Source organism: Oncorhynchus masou, chromosome 25, assembly GCF_036934945.1.
Source record: "Oncorhynchus masou masou isolate Uvic2021 chromosome 25, UVic_Omas_1.1, whole genome shotgun sequence".
Classification (NCBI taxonomy): Eukaryota; Metazoa; Chordata; class Actinopteri; order Salmoniformes; family Salmonidae; genus Oncorhynchus; species Oncorhynchus masou.
This window is the reverse complement of record NC_088236.1, coordinates 9,668,096-9,695,377: the sequence shown is the minus strand read 5'-3', so window position 1 is coordinate 9,695,377 and position 27,282 is coordinate 9,668,096. Positions and strand designations below refer to the sequence as shown.

The following is a 27,282-nucleotide window of genomic DNA, read 5'->3' as shown; positions in this document are numbered from 1 at the left end:
CTCAAATATCAAATAAATGGTAGCCAATATTGAGAGATATCGTGAGGCTACCTTCACATATCTGAAATTATATGATCAATCGATGTTTACAGAACATGAAAAGCATCCAGTGACTCGCTGTACAACTCTGATGATAGACCTAAATGTGCACAATTGTTTTGCATGGAATAATCTGAAATGTGTTGTTCTGACTATTCTCTTCAAGAGGTGATGATATTACAACCAAATAGTTCATATTTAACAATCCATTGAAAAACGCCACTCAGTTGTCAAAGATTTTAGCAGAGCTGGGGGTCTCCTTGCCCCCGGGCAGGAAAATCAAACGCTCCGCACCTTATTGTGACGTTTTCTTGATAACAACCTATTACAGTGTCACAAACATTTGTACTTACTATCTATCAGAACATTTGTCAGCCAATATACTTTGTGGCTGAGAGACTGGGGTGATGGGTAAGACAGTTCAACCACAGTGGAGGCTGCTGAAGGGAGAACGGACGGAACGGAGAGGATGGAATGGCAGCAAACACCTGGAAACAATGTGTTGGATGTATTTGTGTCATACCCTGACTTTAGAGATCCTTTTAATTCTCTATTTGGTTAGGTCAGGGTGTGGCAATCTATGTTTTCTATTTCTTTGTTGGCCGGGTATGGTTCCCAATCAGAGGCAGCTGTCTATCGTTGTCTCTGATTGGGGATCATACTTAGGCAGCCTGTTTTCCACCTGTAGTTTGTGGGATCTTCGTTTTCTTCTGTGTTGTTTTTGTTGAGTTTCATATTTATTGAACATGTGGAACTCTAAGTACGCTGCGTCTTAGTCCATTCATTCAGACGATTGTGACAATTTGATACCATTCCACTGATTCAGCTCCAGTCATTACCACAAGCCCGTCAATTAAGGTGCCTGTGTTTAACCCTCTGCACTCTTGCAGTTTTATTTCACAACAGTCACACCTACATGTATAAATGACCTCAACTAACCTGTACCCCCGCACACTGACTCGGTACCGTCTGTATATAGTCTCGTTATTCTTATTGTGTTACTTCTCATTGTAGTCTACTTGGTAAATTTTTTCTTAACTCTTCTTGAACTGCACTGTTGGTTTAAGGGCTTGTGAAGTCAACATTTCACGGTAAGGTCTACACTTGTTCCATTCGGCGCATGTGACAAATACATTTTGATTTGATTGGTACTGTGATGAAGCTGTGATTGGTACTGTGGTGAAGCTGTGATTGGTATTGTGGTGAAGCTGTGATTGGTACTGTGATGAAGCTGTGATTGGTACTGTGGTGAAGCTGTGATTGGTATTGTGGTGAAGCTGTGATTGGTACTGTGATGAAGCTGTGATTGGAGCTTGTAAGTGACATCATCTTACTTACTTACTGACTTTATTGTCCCCACGGGGAAATTTTGTTGCAGTGTCATGTACACATTTAAAGTGGCCTTTAAATAAATAAGTAAAGTAATAAATAAATACATAAAAAATAAAACAATTTAAAGACTAGCCTGCTGGCCTTACGGAGTCGATAGGAACATTAGCCCAAGCTATTTAGGAGGGATATCACACCTGGCACAAATGATTGTCCCGTTCTGTTTTTCCTGCTGAGGGGTGCCCTATACCTGCGCCCAGAGGGGAGTAGTTTAAAGTCCAGGTACAGGGGGTGACTTGGGTCTAAAATGATTCTGTGAGCCTTACGGAGAGCCCTGACCTTAAAGACCTCATCCAGGCCTGTATGTTTGACTCCAAGTACCTTGTGGGGGGTTCTGACCTTAATCTTGCGACTAGCAATCCCGGATCCGGGAGCGTAATCATAGCCTCAAACGAATTAGCATAACGCAGCGGACATAAATACCCCTAGAAACTTTTCCTATTCATGAAAATCGCAAATTAAATATATTCAAACACAAGCTTAGCCTTTTGTTAATCACATTGTCATCTCAGATTTTCAAAATATGCATTACAGCCAACGCTAGACAAGCATTTGTGTAAGTTTATCATGGCATAATGCTATGCTAGGCTCTGCTGGCAGCAGGCAACATTTTCACGAAAATAAGAAAAGCAACCAAATTAAATCATTTACCTTTGAAGAACTTCAGATGCTTTCACTCAGGAGACTCCCAGTTAGATAGCAAATGTTCCTTTTTTCCAAAAATATTATTTTTGTAGGTGAAATAGCTCCCGTTTGTTCTTCATACTTGGCTGAGAAATCGACTGGAAAATGCCACCACTACAACACCGAACTTTTTCCAAAATTAGCTCCATAATATCGACAAACACGGCAAACGTTGTTTAGGATCAATCCTAAAGGTGTTTTTAACATATATATTCTATAATATATCCGTCGAGGCAATTCATTTCTTATAAGAAGCGATTGGAAAAATGGCTACCTCAGTATTTTACGCAAGATTTTCTGTGGGAGACAACATGTGTCCACTTGCTAAATATGGTCCCTTACGGCTATTCTTCAACGGAAATGCGTAAAAAGACGTCACAATGCTGAAGACACCTTGGGGAATACGTGGAAAATGTAAGATCATTCGTAGCTCATTCACAGCCATATAAGGAGTCATTGGCATGAGGCGGTTTCAAAAAATGTGGCACTTCCTGGTTGGATGTTTATCTAGGTTTCGCCTGTAACATCAGTTCTGTTGCACTCACAGACAATATCTTTGCAGTTTTGGAAACGTCTGAGTGTTTTCTATCCAAAGCTGTCAATTATATGCATAGTCGAGCATCTTTTCGTGACAAAATATCTTGTTTAATACGGGAACGTTTTTCATCCAAAAATTGTAATAGAGCCCCCCTAATGCTTAGACCTCATCCAGGCCTGTATGTTTGACTCCAAGTACCTTGTGAGGGGCCCTGACCTTAAAGATCTCATCCAGGCCTGTCTGTTTGACTCCAAGTACCTTGCTTGCTGTGATAATCCTTTTCAGCATATTTCTCTGGCTGACAGTAGCATTGCAAAACCAACAAACAATACAAAAAGTTTAAATACTCAGAGTCAATAGAGTACAGTCTGCATTAAAAGATCCCAGCTTTTTGAGAAAGTACAGTCTCTGTTGGCTCTTTTTGTAGATCAGGTCTGTACATTTACTCCACTGAAGCTTATTGTCCAAGAGGACACCCAGATATTTATATTCCTCTACATTTTCTATATTCTGGCCTCTGATGTTGCATAGGTCAGTGTTATACGCTTCCTGAAGTCTTTGCACATCTCTTTGGTCTTGTTGGTATAGAGGACCAAGTGTGATTCCTCACACCACTCTACAAAGTCATCTAGGACCGGGCCATGATGTTCCTCGTCATCATGCAACAGGCTGAAAATTCCTTTATAGGATAGAGCCGAGAGAGCCGGTTTATTATGAATGAGCTCCGTAGCCCTTGCAAGTGGTAGGTTGTCGGTCGCTGCTGGGTACTGCAGTTGGCAACGAAGACAGGTAGTGAGGGGAAATTTGGTGCACCAGATAAGATAGTGGGTTTTCTAGGAGTGCTACCCTTCCCTCCTGATTGCATAAACAGAGTACACTGCGCGTTACATTTGTTCTTTGACATGCAAATTAATTAGCTTGACGCTATATCAGTTTTTGTAGTGTGTGACTGTATTTGACATGATTAATCAGGCTAAACGCAGCTATAGGTTGTGGCATTTGTCTTCCCTATAGTGTATAGCCTAGCTGTTGCCCTTGTCCAGTTTATTGTAGCTTAATCAGTGCACCGTAGATGGGTATCTTCTGCCAGTCTGCAATTAACCCGCAACTCCAACAATGGTACACACCCAGACCCCATTCGGGGGTCCCATCAGCAGGACGACCATGGCATATGGTTTACATCATTCATTCATGCTCAGCAAACCATTCAGTGACCGCTTGTGCGCTGTGGATGAGGGCATTGTCACCCTATGGGGGGCGTAGCGATTATAGCCAAAATAATGGCCTGCTCAGCATTTTTATGCATGACCCTAAGCAAAATAGGATGTTAATTGCTCCACACTCGTGTAAACCCTCTGAGTCATGTCTTTGGAGAGCGGATGGGATCAGATCCGACTGACATTTACTAAATCCCTGCAGAACTCCCAGTTTGCAGATTGGCTCCATCCAAGCAGACAGCAGATTACTGGACAGGAAACCCGCAACAGCCACAAACTGAACACTCCGATGACACACGCAGGTCGCTGTCAGAACTCTACCATCCCATTCTTCACTACACTGATCATGCATACACCATATATAGCCCAGGGCAAATGTCTTCCTAAGAACTCTAAAGACGTGCTTTCTAAAAAGTGGCAGGGTAGCCTAGTGGTTAGAGTGTTGGATTAGTAACCGGAAGGTTGCTAGTTCAAACCCTCGAGCTGACAATGTACAAATCTGTCGTTCTGCCCCTGAACAGGCAATTAACCCACTGTTCCTAGGCTGGCATTGAAAATAAGAATTTGTTCTTAACTGACTTGCCTAGTTAAATGAAGGTAAAAGAATAAAGAAAGCTGCCACCCTTAAACTTGTTTTTTTGATTGCATATTTTAACATTGTATTATATTAAGTGTTTTGCTAGTTTAGAATCTGATAATTATATTTGATTGATGTTATGACTGTAAATTGGTGTACATTTCAGTCTATGACTGTGAGAAACCAATTAAACCTACTACTACTACTATCCCCACTGAGTCAAATGTTTCCATTATCTTGGCAGTTACCTGTATGCGTCTATATTAAAATAAATCTGACAGAGAATATAGTGTACTGTCCAAGACAAGTACACACTGCAGGTAATATATTGTACTTGCTTTGAACAACATACTGTATGGTGGTTCTTTAGAGTTCATAAGGGGTTTTAATTGAGATACAACTTAACGAGAAATGCACAGTAAACTTGCTGTGTCAAATAAAATATTTTTAAAGCATTTACAAGTATCATGCATAACTATTGAAGAATCAAGTTAATGACGGTATCATTCAGGTTTTAAGTATCAAGGTAAGGTGACTCTTTCGGGTTAAAAGCATTCGATTTTGCTATCGCACACATGTGGGATTTGTGTGCCCCATGAAAACTATTTTCACCCCCCCCCCCCAACATAAGGAGACACAAAATTAAATGTTTCGTAGTTACACTGCATTTCTGAGATCTCTGAGTTCCAGTTCAACGTCTAATTTAACTGATTCATTCTTAATATATGATATAACGACAACAACACACTGCCATAAACGCAAGGAGAAAAAAACAATGTTTTATGTTTTATGCCACACAATTTTGAACAAATTCAGTCAAGACACCAACCATGATAAAGGACTAATAAACACTTAAATCAACACATCAATTTGATTGAATATAACTATGATCCCCTGTTATATCTTATGTAATGACATGTATTGCCATGAAACAGCTGTAACAAGTTGTTGAGTGTAGGAAATTGTCACTGGTACCCTAGTTTTATAGAAAGTCAAATAAGTGACGCATCTGACTGTGGAGGAGTTTTGGTGGACAGCTTTCACAGCGGACCAGTGGCGGGTCTGGGGTAGTGGTAGCTCAGCAGGTCGGTGGGATAGCATGTCTCACTGAACGGATACCCCATCCACAGGCCCAGCTGGTACCAGGCGTTCGCGTACCAGTGCATACCTTCCTGGTCTTCCTGCCCCTGCCTCGGGGGAGCCAGAAGCCGGTCCCCAAGGAGAGAGACGGAAGAGCGCAGGATGTGGAGGAGCCTGTAGGGGATGAAGGTGAGGTGAGCAAGCTGCTGCCGGCACTGCAGGGTGTAGCAGGAAACTAGGCGTCCGTCCACCACCAGGTTCCCCTCCACAGTCAGGGGAGCGTAGGCCCCTAGGCTCTCTGCCTCGCTCACTTCGGTCACACGTTTGGCCTCCAGTGATCCAGTGCTGGGGTCATGCAGGTAGATTAGGTGGCCCGGAAGGACATCCTTGGCGAACACCGGGACCCTGCGTGCATCGCTGGCCAAGTCAATGGTTGTTGCGTTGTCGGGGGCGATGAAGAGAACATGGTCAGGCGTGATGTATAGGGGCTCCTCGGACCCCTCCGTGTCCAGCAGGAGGTAATGCTCCCTTGAGCCGCTCCGCCGATCAAGCCACAGGAGGACCTCGCTGAAGGTGGGCCGGCCAGCAGCGTCGACCGCCAGCACCCTGTCCCCCACGCTCAGCTCTGCCATGGTTCTCCTGGATCCGTCACTGGTGAGCACCGTGGCATGGGAGGGGAAGCACTCCTCATCTTCCTCGCACACTGTGTTTATAGTGAATACGTTTTTACTGGGGTATTCGGCCATGTTTCTTCTCACCTCACTCACAGTCATGGTGTTCCAGTATCTTACTAATTTCGGGTTCCTTGTAGGAGAACCTTCGGTCTGGAGGCTACAACCTGCCTCGGCCCAAAGCTTGCTCAAGCACTTCATGAAATGGGGTCCACTCTCGTTGTCATAGCCACAATCCCCACTCTCTGGGGGCAGAAGAGAGAAAGAATGCAGGTTAGTCAAATAAATATTTACCTTTCAAATAGATTAATAGAAATGGATTTCCCTGAGTGGCTCAGTGGAATATTCTGAATGTGGCATCTGGGAGAAACACTGATGATGTTTCCATGTGTTGCCACAACTGTTTAAATAAGGTGTGTGTTTTGTATTTATTCTTGAATTGTTTTGACATCCTGTCCACGGCTATTAAATTGCAATCTCTACACAGTGCTCGGTTTCCAAGATGGCTTTCCGAATGTACTCTTTCAGATAAAGAACTTTAGAACTACACTTCCCATCAACCCCTCCATCATAGACACATGAGCAAAACAATCTGATGGAAAAGGTTCTCAGGTTCTTCTTAAATGTGAAGTCATCTTGGACATTGTGTACACTGACATGTAATAACGTGAAACACATTTTCAGGATGTACACACCTTACTTAACAGTTGCAGCAACATATGAGAACATATAAAACACACACAAAAAAAAAAAACATTTGAGTTCCCCTTTTTAAGCCCAGAATGACTGCCATTGTTCCGTGTATTTTTTTTCAAGCACTGCGGTAATCATTTTCAACATAGTCAAATGATACTTCTGCACAGCCAGCTAGATACAGGAGGAGTCTTGTGTGACCCGGAAGTAGAAACCGCATGCGTCCAGCCTGGTTTCAGAGGGGATTATTTAGAGTGCAATTTCACTACTATAGTGTGAGAGCTATTTGAAAAGACCGCCTGACATTTCAGCCTGTTTTGGTGCATAGAGTTTTGGCCAGTGGATTAGTTAATAGACCAATACAATAAGAAAGATAGTTCCAAACCTTTCTACACATCACAGCTCGTTTTCATTTTCCCCTCCCCACTCAGACCACTCCCAGACAGACCTAGCAAAATTCTTGCTTGAGAAATTGTTCTTTGCTAAGAAGCAATTTAAAAATAAAAAATTACATTTTAATTGAAAAACAATCACAGTATGGTACTTCAATGTTACCCATAAATTATTTGAAATTGAGATTTTTCTGATTTGACCTTTAACATTTCATCAAATAATACAGTTATCACAGACTGTTCAGCTTTTTATGTTTTTTTAACCAATAAGTTGACTGAGAACACATTCTCATTTTTGCAACAACCTGGGTAATGGTTACAGGGAAGAGGGATGAATCAGCCAATTGGGAGCAGGGGATGATTAGATGGCCATGGTGTTTAGATTGGGAAATTTAACCAGGACACCAGGGTTAACACCCCTACTATTACAATAAGTGCTATGGGATCTTTAGTGACCACAGACAGTCAGGACACCAGGGTTAACACCCCTACTATTACAATAAGTGCTATGGGATCTTTAGTGACCACAGACAGTCAGGACACCAGGGTTAACACCCCTACTATTACAATAAGTGCTATGGGATGTTTAGTGACCACAGACAGTCAGGTCACCCGTTTAACATCCCATCCAAAAGACAGCAACCTACACAGGGCAATGTCCCCAATCACTGCCCTGGGGTATTGGAACACTTTTTAGACCAGAGGAAAGAGTGACTCCTACTGGCCCTCCAACACCATCTGGTCTCCCATTCAGGGACCAACCAGGATCAACCCTGCCTAGTTTCAGACGCGAGACAGCAGTGGGATGCAGGGTGGTATGCTTCTGTTTTTTTTAAGGATCATTCAAAACATTGCATTACCCCCAGTTAAGCACAAGTATTTTACTGGAGTAAGTTCAATTCAAGCATTTTTAGTTGCAGAAAGTTTAAGGTCATGTTTTATTTAGTAAAATAATTCAGCGGGTATGTTTTGGATCACATTTCTATTTACATACAATTATTTAACGCGCTGTAATACGGCTGCATTTTCAGATTATATTGTATGGTCAATTGCATACGACTTTGGGAAGAAAACAAACATTTTAAAACCTTTCTGGTGTATCAACGGTGCGCCCTGTTGCCCCTTCTGAAAAATCAGGCTGAAAATGTGGGAAGATGTTTATAAATGTAGTGTAGGCAACCCTTGGCTTATGCTGACCTGTGTTTTACTATGAAATCTGTTGTTGTTGTGATTATTACACTTAGACATCCCATGTACTGGTCGCATAATTTACTGCTCTCAATTTTTTTAAAATAAATATGTCAATATCTGGCTATTCCAAATTGGGGAGAAAATGTAAGTAAGATAATTGCCATTATTTGTATAGAATGGATTGTATTTCGTAGCCTTTGTTGGTAGCCAAATAAAAAAAGAACAACAGCCATGTTGACGTCCACTCACCGATGCAGTAGGGAAAGCTTGACCATCCAGAACTGGTACACTGGATCTGAGAGGAGACTTCAAGATTATAGAGTCGGTTACACGTTATATCGCATTTTTCTCCTTCAAAATTGGAGGCACAAAGTGCTTGGCCATTGGGAACGTCATAGGGATCACAGCGCTGTCTGCATTGGATCTGTTTGCTGCAGGTCAATGTTTCTGGTATGAACCTACATCCCATGACATCGCAGATGTGTGTCTGTTGAGAAACAAACCTTCCACTGTCGATCACTGATGCTGTCCATTCTGTATACAACAAAATACAAGAGCACATGAAAACAGCAATGTAACACATATGTCATGGAAATACAATATCAATATCAATATACAATATCATGACAGACAATATCTGTCATGTACACAGAAATATAAAGACAATATCTGTCATGTACACAGAAATATAAAGACAATATCTGTCATGGAAACAGAAATATAAAGACAATATCTGTCATGGAATCAGAAATATAAAGACAATATCTGTCATGGAAACAGAAATATAAAGAGAATATCTGTCATGGAAACAGAAATATAAAGACAATATCTGTCATGGAAACAGAAATATAAAGACAATATCTGTCATGGAAACAGAAATATAAAGACAATATCTGTCATGGAAACAGAAATATAAAGACAATATCTGTCATGGAAACAGAAATATAAAGACAATATCTGTCATGGAAACAGAAATATAAAGACAATATCTGTCATGGAAACAGAAATATAAAGACAATATCTGTCATGGAAACAGAAATATAAAGACAATATCTGTCATGGAAACAGAAATATAAAGACAATATCTGTCATGGAAACAGAAATATAAAGACAATAAATGTCATGGAAACAGAAATATAAAGACAATATCTGTCATGGAAACAGAAATATAAAAATCAAATCAAATCAAATCAAATTTTATTTGTCACATACACATGGTTAGCAGATGTTAATGCGAGTGTAGCGAAATGCTTGTGCTTCTAGTTCCGACAATGCAGTAATAACCAACAAGTAATCTAACTAACAATTCCTAAACTACTGTCTTATACACAGTGTAAGGGGATAAAGAATATGTACATAAGGATATATGAATGAGTGATGGTACAGAGCAGCATAGGCAAGATACAGTAGATGGTATCTAGTACAGTATATACATGTGAGATGAGTATGTAAACAAAGTGGCATAGTTAAAGTGGCTAGTGATACATGTATTACATAAGGATGCAGTCAATGATATAGAGTACAGTATATACGTATGCATATGAGATGAATAATGTAGGGTAAGTAACATTATATAAGGTAGCATTGTTTAAAGTGGCTAGTGATATATTTACATCATTTCCCATCAATTCCCATTATTAAAGTGGCTGGAGTTGAGTCAGTGTCAGTGTGTAGGCAGCAGCCACTCAATGTTAGTGGTGGCTGTTTAACAGTCTGATGGCCTTGAGATAGAAGCTGTTTTTCAGTCTCTCAGTCCCAGCTTTGATGCACCTGTACTGACCTCGCCTTCTGGATGATAGCGGGGTGAACAGGCAGTGGCTCGGGTGGTAGATGTCCTTGATGATCTTTATGGCCTTCCTGTAACATCGGGTGGTGTAGGTGTCCTGGAGGCCAGGTAGTTGGCCCCCGATGATGCGTTGTGCAGACCTCACTACCCTCTGGAGAGCCTTACGGTTGAGGGCGGAGCAGTTGCCGTACCAGGCGGTGATACAGCCTGCCAGGATGCTCTCGATTGTGCATCTGTAGAAGTTTGTGAGTGCTTTTGGTGACAAGCCGAATTTCAGTTTGTCTGTGATGTGTATGCCGAGGAACTTAAAACTTGCTACTCTCTCCACTACTGTTCCATCGATGTGGATAGGGGGGTGTTCCCTCTGCTGTTTCCTGAAGTCCACAATCATCTCCTTAGTTTTGTTGACGTTGAGTGTGAGGTTATTTTCCTGACACCACACTCCGAGGGCCCTCACCTCCTCCCTGTAGGCCGTCTCGTCGTTGTTGGTAATCAAGCCTACCACTGTTGTGTCGTCCGCAAACTTGATGATTGAGTTGGAGGCGTGCGTGGCCACGCAGTCGTGGGTGAACAGGGAGTACAGGAGAGGGCTCAGAACGCACCCTTGTGGGGCCCCAGTGTTGAGGATCAGCGGGGAGGAGATGTTGTTACCTACCCTCACCACCTGGGGGCGGCCCGTCAGGAAGTCCAGTACCCAGTTGCACAGGGCGGGGTCGAGACCCAGGGTCTCGAGCTTGATGACGAGCTTGGAAGGTACTATGGTGTTGAATGCCGAGCTGTAGTCGATGAACAGCATTCTCACATAGGTATTCCTCTTGTCCAGATGGGTTAGGGCAGAGTGCAGTGTGGTTGAGATTGCATCGTATGTGGACCTATTTGAGCGGTAAGCAAATTGGAGTGGGTCTAGGGTGTCAGGTAGGGTGGAGGTGATATGGTCCTTGACTAGTCTCTCAAAGCACTTCATGATGACGGAAGTGAGTGCTACGGGGCGGTAGTCGTTTGGCTCAGTTACCTTAGCTTTCTTGGGAACAGGAACGATGGTGGCCCTCTTGAAGCATGTGGGAACAGCAGACTGGTATAGGGATTGATTGAATATGTCCGTAAACACACCAGCCAGCTGGTCTGCGCATGCTCTGAGGGCGCGGCTGGGGATGCCGTCTGGGCCTGCAGCCTTGCGAGGGTTAACACGTTTAAATGTTTTACTCACCTCGGCTGCAGTGAAGGAGAGACCGCTTTTTTCCGTTGCAGGCAGTGTCAGTGGCACTGTATTGTCCTCAAAGCGGGCAAAAAAGTTATTTAGTCTGCCTGGGAGCAAGACATCCTGGTCCGTGACTGGGCTGGATTTCTTCCTGTAGTCCGTGATTGACTGTAGACCCTGCCACATGCCTCTTGTGTCTGAGCCGTTGAATTGGGATTCTACTTTGTCTCTGTACTGACGCTTAGCCTGTTTGATAGCCTTACGGAGGGAATAGCTGCATTGTTTGTATTCAGTCATGTTACCAGACACCTTGCCCTGATTGAAAGCAGTGGTTTGCGCTTTCAGTTTCACACGAATGCTGCCATCAATCCAAGGTTTCTGGTTAGGGAATGTTTTAATCGTTGCTATGGGAACGACATCTTCAACGGACGTTTTAATGAACTCGCACACCGAATCAGCGTATTCGTCAATGTTGTTATTTGACGCAATACGAAACATGTCCCAGTCCACGTGATGGAAGCAGTCTTGGAGTGTGGAGTCAGCTTGGTCGGACCAGCGTTGGACAGACCTCAGCGTGGGAGCTTCTTTTTTAGCTTTTGTCTGTAGGCAGGTATCAGCAAAATGGAGTCGTGGTCAGCTTTTCCGAAAGGGGGCGGGGCAGGGCCTTATATGCATCGCGGAAGTTAGAGTAACAGTGATCCAAGGTTTTTCCGCCCCTGGTTGCGCAATCGATATGCTGATAAAATGTAGGGAGTCTTGTTTTCAGATTAGCCTTGTTAAAATCCCCAACAACGATGAATGCAGCCTCCGGATAAATGGTTTCCAGTTTGCAAAGAGTTAAATAAAGTTCGTTCAGAGCCATCGATGTGTCTGCTTGGGGGGGGATATATATGGCTGTGATTATAATCGAAGAGAATTCTCTTGGTAGGTAATGCGGTCTACATTTGATTGTGAGGAATTCTAAATCAGGTGAACAGAAGGATTTGAGTTCCTGTATGTTTCTTTCATCGCACCATGCCTCGTTAGCCATAAGGCATACACCCCCACCCCTCTTCTTACCAGAAAGGTGTTTGTTTCTGTCGGCGCGATGCGTGGAGAAACCCGTTGGCTGCACCGCATCGGATAGCGTCTCTCCAGTGAGCCATGTTTCCGTGAAGCACAGAACGTTACAGTCTCTGATGTCCCTCTGGAATGCTACCCTTGCTCGGATTTCATCAACCTTGTTGTCAAGAGACTGGACATTGGCAAGAAGAATGCTAGGAAGTGGGGCACGATGTGCCCATCTCTGTAGTCTGACCAGAAGACCGCTACGTTTCCCTCTTTTTCGGAGTCGTTTTTTGGGGTCGCTGCATGCGATCCATTCCGTTGTCCTGTTTGTAAGGCAGAACACAGGATCCGCGTCGCGAAAAACATATTCTTGGTCGTACTGATGGTGAGTTGACGCTGATCTTATATACAGTAGTTCTTTTCGGCTGTATGTAATGAAACCTAAGATGACCTGGGGTACTAATATAAGAAATAACACATAAAAAAAACAAAAAACTGCATAGTTTCCTAGGAACGCGAAGCGAGGCGGCCATCTCTGTCGGCGCCGAAAGACAATATCTGTCATGGAAACAGAAATATAAAGACAATATCTGTCATGGAAACAGAAATATAAAGACAATATCTGTCATGGAAACAGAAATATAAAGACAATATCTGTCATGGAATCAGAAATATAAAGACAATATCTGTCATGGAAACAGAAATATAAAGACAATATCTGTCATGGAAACAGAAATATAAAGACAATATCTGTCATGGAAACAGAAATATAAAGACAATATCTGTCATGGAAACAGAAATATAAAGACAATATCTGTCATGGAAACAGAAATATAAAGACAATATCTGTCATGGAAACAGAAATATAAAGACAATATCTGTTATGGAAACAGAAATATAAAGACAATATCTGTCATGGAAACAGAAATATAAAGACAATATCTGTCATGGAAACAGAAATATAAAGACAATATCTGTCATGGAATCAGAAATATAAAGACAATATCTGTCATGGAAACAGAAATATAAAGACAATATCTGTCATGGAAACAGAAATATAAAGACAATATCTGTCATGGAAACAGAAATATAAAGACAATATCTGTCATGGAAACAGAAATATAAACAATATAAACTCACCAGACTCATATACTCAATAACTCAATATTACATAAGAGGAATTTATATTACAGTACTTGGATATTAATATGATATTATGTATGTCAGGTGAGTTCATACTGCTGTGTGTGTGTGTCTCTCTGTGTTTGTTTAGTGTCTGTGTCTATGTGTGTGTCTGTGTCTACAGTGCCTTTGGAAAGTATTCAGACCCCTTGACTTTTTCCACATTTTGTTAAGTTACAGCCTGATTCTAAAATTGATTTTTGTTTTTAAATACTCAGCAATCTACACACAATACCCCATAATGACAAAGTGAAAATAGGCTTTTAGAAATTTTAGCAAATGTATTAAATGTTCAAAAGAAATACCTTATTTACATAAGTATTCAGACCCTGCTATGAGAAGTGAAATTTAGCTCAATTGCATCCTCTTTCCATTGATCATCCTTGAGATGTTTCTACAACTTGATTGGAGTCCACCCGTGGTAAATTCAATTGTTTGGACATGATTTGGAAAGGCACACACCTGTCTATATAAGGGTCCTACAGTTGACAGTGCATGTCAGAGCAAAAACCAAGCCATGAGGTCGAAGGAATTGTCAATTGTGCTTCGAGACAGGATTGTGCACAGATCTGGGGAAGGGTGTCAAAACATTTCTGCAGCATTCTTAAATGGAAGATGTTTGGAACCACCAAGACTCTTCCTGGAGCTGCCAAAGATGCTTCAACAAAGTACTGAGTAAAGGGTCTGAATACTTGTGTAAATGCCATATTTCAGTTTTACATTTTTTATAAATTAGCAAACATTTCTAAAATCTTGTTTTTGCTTTGTCATTAAGGGGGTTTGTGTGTAAATTGATGAGGAGAAAATATATATTTAATACATTTTAGAATAAGCCCCAACAAAATGTGGAAAAAGTCAAGGGGTCTGAATACTTTCCGAAGGCACTGTCTATGTGTGTGTCTGTCTGTTTGTCTGTCTGTTTGTCTGTCTATAAGTGTCTGTCTGTCTGTCTGTCTGTCTGTCTGTCTGTCTGTCTCACTTTCTCCCTTTCTCCCTCTCTCCCTCTCTCCCTGCCTGCCTGTCTGCCTGTCTGTCTGTCTGTCTGTCTGTCTGTCTGTCTGTCTGTCTGTCTGTCTGTCTGTCTGTCCATAATTGTCTGTCTCTCTGTCTGTCTGTCTGTCGGTCTATAAGTGTCTGTCTATAAGTGTCTGTCTGTCTGTCTATAAGTGTCTGTCTGTCTGTCTATAAGTGTCTGTCTGTCTGTCTATAAGTGTCTGTCTGTCTGTGTGTGTGTGTGTGTGTGTGTGTGTGTGTGTGTGTGTGTGTGTGTGTGTGTGTGTGTGTGTGTGTGTGTGTGTGTGTGTGTGTGTGTGTGTGTGTGTGTGTGTGTGTGTGTGTCAATATGAGTCTGTGTCTGCCTATCTGAACAACAAACCTATCTGAACAACTGCATTAGTATAAAATTGTATAATTTCAAAAATAATTGGAGCAGACAGTATACTGAAGCTCAGTATGGGTATTATTCACTTCATACAGTCATATTTATGAAGGGTGTCAATCATGTTGGACCACCAACTGCACATAAGTGCTGACTCACCATGACCAGGAAACAGGTGTCCACAGACCGCTTTAGCTGCAGTTGAGTCTTCAACACAAACTTTGCTCCAACCGGCCCCGTCCACGTTCCCCTCAACGATCCCTGTGTAATCCGAGCCACTTGTCTGCAGCTTTACTTTTCTACATTTCACCTGTGGACTCCTGAGAGTCCCTGTCAGTGTTACAAACTCCAACTGTCTGTCTTCACAGGAAAACCTGGCGTAGGGACCAATACTAAGGAAGGAAACTCTCAATGCCACGATATAGCCAACGAAGTCATAAAGGCCATCTTGAATGTTGACAAGATGGAAGTCAGGCTTACAGACTGAGGTTATCAATCCCCAGTCACCACCGTGGCAGGTGATGGTGCTGGCCTCAGAGGAAATGTGGTGGAAAAAATCACATCTCAAGTACAGAGAGTCGCCTTCTTTGAAATTCCCTGTGCTACCTGAAGGTGAATAGAATTTACCATGAGGAACCTGGGGAGGGGCAAGGCAGGGGCTTGGTTTGCATTGCAGTATTCCAGCACTAAGGGGTGGGAACCACTCTCCTGATTCTACCTGGCATGTAAAGCTGGACAACCCAAGAAGATCGTACCCTGAGTCACAGCTGTAGACGATTGTAAAGGAGTTTGAGTGTTGCAAGGATTGGTGAAACCCGTTATTGATCTCCGGTGGGGTACTGCAGCAAAACGGAGGGGGGGGTTGAAAAGTACCATAGTGACATCTGCTTTTGAAGTCGACACCAAGACAGATAACAGAGATAATTCTGCCATGAGGAACATAATTGTGCCAATGGATGCAGCTTCTGGGGACACAGGGCCTATTCAAGTGTAGTAATAGGTCTGTTGGTGTGCATGGAATTTCAGAGCTAGAGGTCAGCTGGTAGCCCTCCAGGCACTCAATCACCGCCACCGGTCCATCCGCTGTCATTTTCTCCTCAACGATAGTGCTTCCACTGGGGGCGATGAAGCTAAAGCATATGCTTAGAGTTTCTATTGGTGGGAAGACAGCCTTCTGACTTTCCATCTCTTCTATTACCGATGACACAAAGACCCTGAATGCACATTTGGGTTTTAAGTCACGGATTTCCGTTCTAGTGTCGCTGGTGTTGAAGTGCGCCACCAGTTCACCACTGTCTTCTTCCACAAGCACCACGTAAGTGTACCTCTCGCTGTCGGGGTCAGACCCCACAGGGGGTGCCGTCCAGTTTATCATCACGCTGCTGTGGGTGACGTGCAGCACTTTCAGAGACACTGGCGGATTGGGTTTCGTTCTCTGTGCTGCCTCCCATAAAACCAACACTGGAACTTCACATCTCGTCAGGTAGAGCTGAAAGGTGTATAGGACTCCAGAAAGGAGGCCAGTGATTTCCAATGAGGGGCTGTTACCCCAAGGTAAAGTGTCGGTGTGGAAAAGCTGGTCTGACACTTTTAAATGATAGCGGAACATTGACTCTGCCACACTTCCTACTCTCCCCAGAGCCATGTCTTCGACTTCAATGGCCGTCTCATTAGCACGTGTCACGCTTAAGGATGGAAGGGATGAGTTAAAAGCCTTGAGGGAGGGGCTAATCTCAACAGCTGAGTTGAAGTAGGATGAGTCGGTCAGGGTGTTGTTTGCAAAGGCAAAGCTGATGTGTTGGTAAAGCGAGCGGTTGCTGCTCCAGTTGTCAAAAATCACAGTGAGCGAGTCTCTGCCAATCAGGTTTAGAAGAGGGTCTCGGTAGTGCAGAGAAACAACAAGGTTTCCTTCTAAAGTAAAGAAGCAGGCGTCCTGGGGGGCGAAGTTACGAATTAGAACGCTATCCTCGATCCCATCTGAGGCGAAGTTGTCGATGTGTTTCACTCCGCTGCTGTCGTCCAGAATGTAAAGGTCTCTTCCTGGCCCCCCACACAGCAGGTCTGACCCGTGTTCCGGCACCAGACTGTCATTTCCGAATTTCCCAATCAGCTGGTTATCCTCGTTGTCGCCAATCAGCAGGTCGTTGAACTCTGTCCCAATCACCCTCTCCACACCAGTGAAGGTGTCATTTTCCGCATCTGCTCCCCACCCCCTGCCTGAGTGTAGGTCCACCGTGACTCCACTGCCTGTCCGCACGTCTCCACTGAAGAATACTGTATCTATCCCAGGACCCCCGTCAATCCTGTCGGCCCCACCTCCCCCGTAGATTAAGTCGTCTCCCTCGCCACCCTGGATTTTATCCTCCCCTTCTCCCCCCTCCAGGACGTCATTCCCGCCATCTCCGATGATGATGTCATTTCCTCCAAAGCCCTCGATCATCTCGCTTCTCTGGTTGCCATGGATATAGTCATTCATGTTGCCCCCGGCAATAAGTAAACTGCCGTTGCTCCCCGTGATGTAGTTACTGAAGGCAGTGGCGCCACGTATTCTAGAAACATTGCTGAATTCACTTCCTGATGAGGCACAACTGATGTTGCAGCTCTTGGTGGAGGATGCCATGTCAATGCTGAGAACGGACTTGTAGGGGTAAGAATCACCATTGATTTTGAACAGAAATCCATCCAAGGAACGAACCAGGAGGTGCTGAAACTTCGGCCCCTTCAAGTACTTCAGCAAGCGTACACGGACCGAGTCGTTCCTAGAGCGGGAGAACATGATAATGTGGGGTCCCTCCAGGAGAACTTCGACGTCTTCATAGAGGACCTGGAGGAAGAGGTTGTCCATTTTCATGTCTCCTGCCTCGTTGTCAATTTCGTTCTCATAGCCGTATGCGTGGCCAAGGACATAGGTGTCTGACCCATTGCCTCCCCGCAGGTACTGGTACTTGTAAATGTTTCCAATGCCAGGGTCAATGAAGTTGTCCAACGAGTTTCCAATCACAGTGTATGAACACTTGCTAGATTTGGCTTGGAACCTTTCCACTTTCCTCCAGGGCTCTTTGCTCAAGTCAAATATTTGTTTCTGGTCTATACACTCCTCCTTGCTGAGGTTAATTTCCATGGGACTCATGACGTCCTGGTCGGACTCATTGAGCGGCAAAGAGGCGATGATGCCGTCAGAAGTCTGCACAACCAGGTGTTGGAAGTTCTCACCCTGGAACCACTTCCACAGGACGACTTCAATGTTAACAACTGCCACCTTCAAAACAAGGTGTGGCAATCGATGCTCTGTTTTGATTTCCCCCCAGGCATACTGGATAAACAAAACGTCGCTAGTTTTGTCTTCTGCGAGATTGTTGATATGAGCTCCTCTGCAGCCAGACTTGATGACGTATTTATCACTGCCACCTCCTCCCTGCAGGTGGTCCCTGCCCCCGCTGCAGCTGAGGAAATTGCCCAGCACATTCCCGACAACGATGTCATCATAGGGGGAGTCGAAGACAGTCACCACAGTGTGGAAGTGTTGGTCAGTTTCGTTGAGGTTGACGGTGCTGCCATGTTGCTCTCTGCTGAGGTCGACAATCAGCGGCGTCTTTACTAGCCCACTGTCTTCACTTTTTGAGATGTAAAAAGTCACATGATCAGAAGACAGAAATGCCAAGTGTTGATATTGTCTGTCAGTGTTCCACTTTTGCAAATGGAAGCACGTTGACTTCGGCTCTTTTTCGTCTGTCACCTGAACACCATCATCCAGCAGTTCTGCACGTATCCTCTGGAAGGGCACGTGAAACACCACCAAGTCTACTTTCTGGTCTGTGGCGTAGTTGTTGATGATATCACAGCCTTCTGCTGGAAAGATCTCATAGGTGTCGGCTCCCTCTCCTCCTTCAAGTACATCTGCTCCCGGACCACCATTGAGAACGTTGTCCCTCTTGTTGCCTAAAATGCTGTCACTAAAATTGCTGCCCAAAACCCTGATTACACTTTGGTAAACCCCCTCCAGTCTGAGAGATATTGGACTTTGGGATTTGGTTCTGTCCAGAGTTTCCGGGACACAGTTAGTATGGAACTTGTGCCCCATAAGTCCTCTGTCTGCTATTTTAAACATGACACCATCAGAAGATTGAAATGTCATGTGCTGATAGTACTCAACGTTACTGTGGGTAAACCAGTTCCTAATGGTGATCTGGTGCTTCTTCTGTTGTGCGTAAACGAGGAGAAGATCGTTGTTATTCCGGATACAATCCAAGCGGCTGAAAGGTGCTTTTATCAACAGGTGGTCCTCAAACAAATCGTGGGAGAAATTGTCAATCTCGGAAATGCTTCCGTCTGTGGGAAAGACGTAAAGGTCCCTCCCTTCTCCGCCAGAGACCACCGAAGCCTGCGGCCCGAGAAAGAAGATGTCATCCCCCCCCATGACCGTGGATGGTGTAGCGGTAGTTCCGGATCACGTAGTCCAAATCCAGGCCTCCATAAGCGCAGGGGTCTGAGCGAGCTGGTGGAGGCTGCTCTGCTGACGGTTGATGGAGGGCAAAGAACGAGTTGTCCTTGTCATTCCCATAATAGGTGCCGAACAGGGAGGAGCGGAGCAGGAGTTCTCCGCAGATTACCTTTTTGGAGTGCACTGGGATGACCCACCACAGGTTTGCAGTCTTCTGGGTGTACAGGAACTGGCGAGACTCCCCCACCCCAAGAATGATGCTCTGAATGGCGGGGTTGTGGAATGTTTTCACAATGGTTTTGACCCCGCCTCGCCCATCATCAATGCCTCCAACATGGATGGTAACATTGCCGTGGTTCGACAGCCGGACCGTTATCAAACCCCCGTACTGTGAGAGCGCCCCTTCCGTCAGGTCGATGGTGCCTACGTTACCGTCATTGGCCACTATTCTATAATAGGCACCGGGAGAAGACAATTTCCGCAGAAGCTCTTGGTTTTTTCTGTATTCATCATCCACCTCTTTCATCTGTCTCACCAGGCCTCCAGTCCCAAAATCCAAAGCACCTTCCCCTAACCCTTTTAAAACAGCAGTCAGTTTCTGTATGTCATTAGCCCCTTTGGGCAGCCGGTCCAGCTCACTCACAACATCGCAGTAAAAATCACCGAGAGACATCCTAACTATGGTCAGGCCAATGATTATGGGCTCCAGAATGAGTGCGGCCGGAGGGAAGGCCACTTCAGCGATGGACAGCACAGTGGTTGACACATCCAAGACTAAGTTTGAAACTTTTAAGCCATAATATTTCTTCTGTTCTGGGTCAGAGTTGTTGCTTGTCTGAATCGCTACAGAATCTTCAGCTATAAAATAGAATTGGAAACCCAAGCCAACGAAGGGAATGTCCTTCAGAAATTGTCCAGCGGCACTCTCCTGAGCTCTTTCCAGTGAGCCGCTTACTCTCTCCAATGTCTTCTCTAGACCCAATCTCTCTGCCCCTTTACGGATGGTGCTTTTTAATATGTTCTGGGACATTTTGGAGAGTTGTTGATTCACGCCAGTCAGCCCCCCAAGCCCGTGTAGAGACTGGGTGAGAGTGAAGGCACCTCTGGCTGTATCATTCTCTGCAAAAAACTTCCCCGCCCCAATGAAGCCAGCCACAATGCCATACACCGCCATGCCTCTGTTGATCTTGTCCAAGGCACCCCCACCTGCCGCTTTCACCCGACTGCCCTGATGCATGGCAGTCTCTTCGATCTGCCGGGTGTAGAAGGTTTTGGACTCATCTAGAGGGAAGGAGACCAGGTGGGTGTCCTCTGGATTCCTCCTGCTTGCCACTTCAACCTCCACTTGACCGTCTTTAATGCGCAGTGACTTGTCCTTCACCACATACTCTTCTGAATTGCACACATTTCTGCGTTGTCGCCTCTTCGTATAACAACCATATAAGTTATTATCTAGCTGCTCCCCAAAGCTGTTTTGGTCATTAAGCTGGTTTATGTTTTTTTCCAAATCGACCTCCATTTGGTTATGTTTATTAGTAATTTTTCGCAAGGGGCTGCGAAACACGTTTCCATTTTCATAAGTAAACAAACATCTTCTCTGATCTTTTATGATCATTTCATTCCTCATTTGCCCATGGTTAAAGACAGCAGGAAAAGGTTCCAAACCATTTTGCTCATAACTCCAGAATAGTTTTTCAGGAACATCGCCCATTTGGGTTTGGTAAACATTAAATGTGTTGGTTGTTGACACGAAGGTGTCGTACGCCACAATCGTATGGAGCTGGAACCCTAGATGATTATTATTCACCTCCTTCATGAATCCAGTCATGTAATTGCTTGCGGCATCCGTTCCAGCATTGCACACAATGAATCGCATTTCAACTTGGGGTTGTTTCATATTGCTGAGCAATAACTTCACCACATTAGCCAGTTCATGGTAATTCATGTTGTTGATGTTGTAGTCCACGCCAATACCTTTCTGACCATAGTTTGTTAACTCTACACGTTTTCTGTGTCCATGAGAAATCAAGGTAATCTTGACTCTATCAGCGTTCTCAATAAGTACATTGCTCATCCCATCTGGCATTTTAAGCACATTAAATGTTGTTTGACCGTTTTGGTCTATGTTTGCTTTCATAACACACACCTTAGTTGCTTTCCCTTTGATGTAAGAAGATGCGTAACTAATATAAGCTTGGTCATTGATGAAGACATCGGTTGGCCCAAGCACTAAGTGAATTTCCACTTCATTTGGCCGATCATTGTTAACCTGTTGCCACTCCGGTCTGGAGTAAGGCCACATGGAGCCGCACCCCGGGACACAGGCTGAGAGGATGGCAATGAAAATGGAAAGACCAGCGGGCCTCATGGTGGCTCTTCAACATTCACAAAAACTGCTTTCACCTGAGAAAAGAAAAACACAGTAAGGAAAGATATTAAGGATTAAAGAAATTAAGAATAGATTCATGATATTACTGATTAATGATATTAAGGATATTTTAATGTCTGCTTCCAACTCATGCTCTCAAACACATAGATCCCCTGAACGCAGCCCACTTTCCAACTCATGCTCTCAAACACATAGATCCCCTGAACGCAGCCCACTTTCCAACTCATGCTCTCAAACACATAGATCCCCTGAACGCAGCCCACTTTCCAACTCATGCTCTCAAAAACATAGATCCCCTGAACGCAGCCCACATTCCAACTCATGCTCTCAAAAACATAGATCCCCTGAACGCAGCCCACTTTCCAACTCATGCTCTCAAACACATAGATCCCCTGAACGCAGCCCACTTTCCAACTCATGCTCTCAAAAACATAGATCCCCTGAACGCAGCCCACTTTCCAACTCATGCTCTCAAAAACATAGATCCCCTGAACGCAGCCCACTTTCCAACTCATGCTCTCAAACACATAGATCCCCTGAACGCAGCCCACTTTCCAGCTCAGACTCTCAAAAACATAGATCCCTTGAAGGCAGCTCACTCTCCAGATCCCAATCACCTGAATTCTGATCACATGTTCACACACCTGTATGTCATTTACACACACTGTTTAGTTCAGTTCTTTGCATCCCATCTTTGTAAGGTATTGTTTGTTTTGATACGCTTTTCTATTCAGGCTTTGTTTTTCCTGTTTAGCCTCCTGTGTTTCATAGTTTTGGCCATTCTCACTAACAATGCCTTTAACAATTCCCTGCCTGTACTTTAGCCTATCAGATTCCCTGTCATCAACCTCTTGCCTGACCTTCCGGACGACGCGACTCTAGCCTTTTCCCTGCCTGTACTGTTGCCTTTTTGACCCCCTGTGTATGACCTACTGCCTGCCCCTGGACCCATCTACCTGACTCCTCCTGTGTATGACCTACTGCCTGCCCCTGGACCCAGCTACCTGACTCCTCCTGTGTATGACCTACTGCCTGCCCCTGGACCCATCTACCTGACTCCTCCTGTGTATGACCTACTGCCTGCCCCTGGACCCAGCTACCTGACTCCTCCTGTGTATGACCTACTGCCTGCCCCTGGACCCATCTACCTGCCTCCTCCTGTGTATGACCTACTGCCTGCCCCTGGACCCAGCTACCTGACTCCTCCTGTGTATGACCTACTGCCTGCCCCTGGACCCATCTACCTGACTCCTCCTGTGTATGACCTACTGCCTGCCCCTGGACCCATCTACCTGACTCCTCCTGTGTATGACCTACTGCCTGCCCCTGGACCCATCTACCTGACTCCTCCTGTGTATGACCTACTGCCTGCCCCTGGACCCAGCTACCTGCCTCCTCCTGTGTATGACCTACTGCCTGCCCCTGGACCCATCTACCTGACTCCTCCTGTGTATGACCTACTGCCTGCCCCTGGACCCAGCTACCTGACTCCTCCTGTGTATGACCTACTGCCTGCCCCTGGACCCATCTACCTGCCTCCTCCTGTGTATGACCTACTGCCTGCCCCTGGACCCAGCTACCTGACTCCTCCTGTGTATGACCTACTGCCTGCCCCTGGACCCATCTACCTGACTCCTCCTGTGTATGACCTACTGCCTGCCCCTGGACCCAGCTACCTGCCTCCTCCTGTGTATGACCCAGCTACCTGCCCCTGGACCCATCTACCTGACTCCTCCTGTGTATGACCTACTGCCTGACCCTGGACCCATCTACCTGACTCCTCCTGTGTATGACCCAGCTACCTGCCCCTGGACCCATCTACCTGCCTCCTCCTGTGTATGACCCAGCTACCTGCCCCTGGACCCATCTACCTGACTCCTCCTGTGTATGACCTACTGCCTGACCCTGGACCCAGCTACCTGCCTCCTCCTGTGTATGACCCAGCTACCTGCCCCTGGACCCATCTACCTGCCTCCTCCTGTGTATGACCTACTGCCTGCCCCTGGACCCAGCTACCTGACTCCTCCTGTGTATGACCTACTGCCTGCCCCTGGACCCAGCTACCTGACTCCTCCTGTGTATGACCTACTGCCTGCCCCTGGACCCATCTACCTGCCTCCTCCTGTGTATGACCTACTGCCTGCCCCTGGACCCATCTACCTGACTCCTCCTGTGTATGACCTACTGCCTGCCCCTGGACCCATCTACCTGCCTCCTCCTGTGGTCCTTTACAAATAAACACCTGCTGCACCCTACGCTTGAAAGCACCTGCTGCACCCTACGCTTGAAGCTCTCTGTCTCCCATTGTATTCATTACAGATATATTAATGATATTAAAGATAGATTAATGATATTTAAGGATAGATTCATGATAATAAAGATAGATTAATGATATTACAGATAGATTCATGATATTAAGGATTCATGATATTAAAGATAGATTAATTAATTTAAGGATAGATTAATGATATTAAAGATAGATTCATGATATTAAGGATTCATGATATTAAGGATAGATTATTGATATTTATTTTACCTTTATTTGATCAGTGAGTCATACTGAGACCAGGATCTCTTTCTATAAAAGGGATTTATAAATGAAAACATTGCAATGTATCAACCTATGTGACATCAAAGAGGGCCAACCAACTTTCTGGTAGAGAATGCAGTGCTGACATCACAGAGGGCCAACTAACTTTCTGGTAGAGAATGCAGTAATGACATCACAGAGGGCCAACCAACTTTCTGGTAGAGAATGCAGTGATGACATCACAGAGGGCCAACCAACTTTCTGGTAGAGAATGCAGTAATGACATCACAGAGGGTCAACCAACTTTCTGGTAAAGAATGCAGTAATGACATCACAGAGGGCCAACCAACTTTCTGGTAGAGAATGCAGTAATGACATCACAGAGGGCCAACCAACTTTCTGGTAGAGAATGTAGTAATGAATACTAAAATTGTTAGCTGTAATAAAGAGCAGTGTGCTATGATAAACTGCATCCAATGGCTTTAATGAAATGGTAGCTGCATTCATATACAGTACAAAAGTTTGGACACACCTCCTCATTCAAGGGTTTTTCTTTATTTTTTACTATTTTCTACTTTGTAGAATAATTGTAAAGACATCAAAACTATGAAATAACACATATGGAATCGTGTAGTAACCAAAAAAATCTAAATCCCTACTTCCTCTCAGTGCTGGGCTTCCTCTCAGTGCTGGGCTTCCTCTCAGTGCTGGGCTTCCCCTCAGTGCTGAGCTTCCCCTCAGTGCTGAGCTTCCCCTCAGTGCTGAGCTGCCCCTCAGTGCTGAGCTGCCCCTCAGTCCTGAGCTGCCTCAGTCCTGAGCTGCCCCTCAGTCCTGAGCTGCCTCAGTCCTGAGCTGCCCCTCAGTCCCGAGCTGCCCCTCAGTCCCGAGCTGCCCCTCAGTCCCGAGCTGCCCCTCAGTCCCGAGCTGCCCCTCAGTCCAGTGGGGTTCTGGGTGAGGACTACTAGGCCATGGTCGGCGGCGAGGGTGGACTATCCTAGGACGTGAGGAGGAGGGACTAAGACATTGATAGAGTGGGGTCCACGTCCCGCGCCGGAGCTGCCACCATGGACAGACGCCCACCCGGACCCTCCCTATTGTTTTGATGTGCGTCCGGGAGTCCGCACCTTAGGGGAGGGGGGTTCAGTCACGCCCTGGTCGAAATATATTATGTTTGTCTTCATTTATTTGGTCAGGCCAGGGTGTGACATGGGTTTTTGTGGTGTGTTTTGTCTTGGGGGTGTATAGCATAGTCTATGGCTGCCTGAGGCGGTTCTCAATCAGAGTCAGGTGATTATCGTTGTCTCTGATTGGGAACCATATTTAGGCAGCCATATTCTTTGAGTATTTCGTGGGTGATTGTTCATGTCACCAGATAGGCTGTATAGGTTTTCACGTTCCGTTTGTTGTTTTGTATGTCAAGTTATTTCATGTCGAGTTCCTCTTTATTAAAGAACATGAGTAACCACCACGCTGCATTTTGGTCCACTTCTCCTTCAACAGACGAACGCCATTACAACCTGGTCTAGGCCAATTGAAGAAAGCCTCAAAATTCGCCGTGAGTGGTCAACAGTATGGAAAGCATTTGACAGGTCAATGAAGAGGGCAGCACAATGCCCTTTTAGGATTTGTACTCCTCAGTGCATTTACTGTTTTCCAAAATGTAGAAGGTTCACCAGCAGAGTCAGAGATAGAGCTCAAAAAGTAGCTTGATTTTTCTTTTTCAGCAGCTTTCTCTTCTCAATTGTCTTAAAGATTGCCAGTCCTCCACAGAGTCAGTTTTCCTTGCTTTGGTTTCTCATCTGAATGAGTTCAGATAGATCTAACCCTTGGTTTTCTTTTGAGCTATCTCTGACTCTGAATTGTTTAAAAGGGGTGTGTTTATCTGCCAAAGGAATAAACATGGAGGAGAAATGTTCTAGAACCTTTGAGGGTTTTTACTGAGTTGTGCAGAGGTCTAAGGCACTGGTGTCACTAAGTCCCATGGGGCGATGTCCCATAGGGCGACGCACAATTGGCCCAGTGTCGTCCGAATTAGGGGAGGGATTGGCCGGGTTATCCGTCATTGTAAATATGAATTTGTTTTTAACTGAATTGCCTAGTTAAATTTAAAAAAGAGGATTAGTATTTTGCTGTTTCTTATCTCTGATACAGACTATGGGACAATGATCACTGAGAGCATATGCAAATACTACACGAGACAAATATTTATGGGGATTATTAGTAAGAATGAAATCAATCAATAAGGGTTTTGAGATCAATGGAATCAGATTAAAATCAATGCATATACTCTTAAATTGATCTGATGCCAGGGATATCCCCTAAAATGACCAACTCAGGACAAAAAAAAAGGTGTTAAATACTTGGATATAGCACCAAAAGCATCCACCATGGCAGCAGAGGGTCGGTAAATCCCGGCAACAAATACACCTGTGTTCTGGTTTATCTACAACCAGGAGATTTTAAAGATTGGGACGCCATGAAACTAGATTTTACATATATGGCCCCTCCTCCCCCTTTCTGTATTCGGTCACATCTAAATACATTATAATAATTTACTTCAATGTCTTTATCAGAGACAGAACCATTTAACCATTGCCTCCATTTTTAAATCATACTTCGCACATTTAGGTGCATTTTCCGAAGCCCCTTGGGAGATTTAAAGTCAGAGGGGGTATTCAGCTCTTGTCCCATAGGAGCTAACAAGCATAGGGTCATCTGCTGCTATTTGTTGATTGAGCTGAGACTTTGCCAAGGTCCCTGGCCAAACACATGACAGCAGAGCAGACTGAGCATTTGACAGACCTCCCTCCAGTCACTGGATGCAGTGACTGGGGTTAACTGGGAGAGCAGTGTTGGCAGA

At 44.7% G+C, this 27,282-nt stretch overlaps 1 protein-coding gene across 1 annotated transcript; it reads right to left on the bottom strand.

Annotated features, from left to right (window-relative positions):
- Nucleotides 1–5,207: 5,207 nt before the first annotated feature.
- Nucleotides 5,208–19,614, bottom strand: LOC135513754 (uncharacterized). Its single transcript, XM_064936657.1, has 3 exons — nucleotides 15,222–19,614; nucleotides 8,721–9,005; nucleotides 5,208–6,440 (listed from the first exon to the last, which is right to left on the bottom strand). Exons 1-3 carry the CDS (start codon nucleotides 19,477–19,479, stop codon nucleotides 5,485–5,487), a joined length of 5,499 nt encoding a protein of 1,832 aa, XP_064792729.1. The 5' UTR covers nucleotides 19,480–19,614; the 3' UTR covers nucleotides 5,208–5,484.
- Between the last annotated feature and the right edge of the window lie 7,668 nt (nucleotides 19,615–27,282).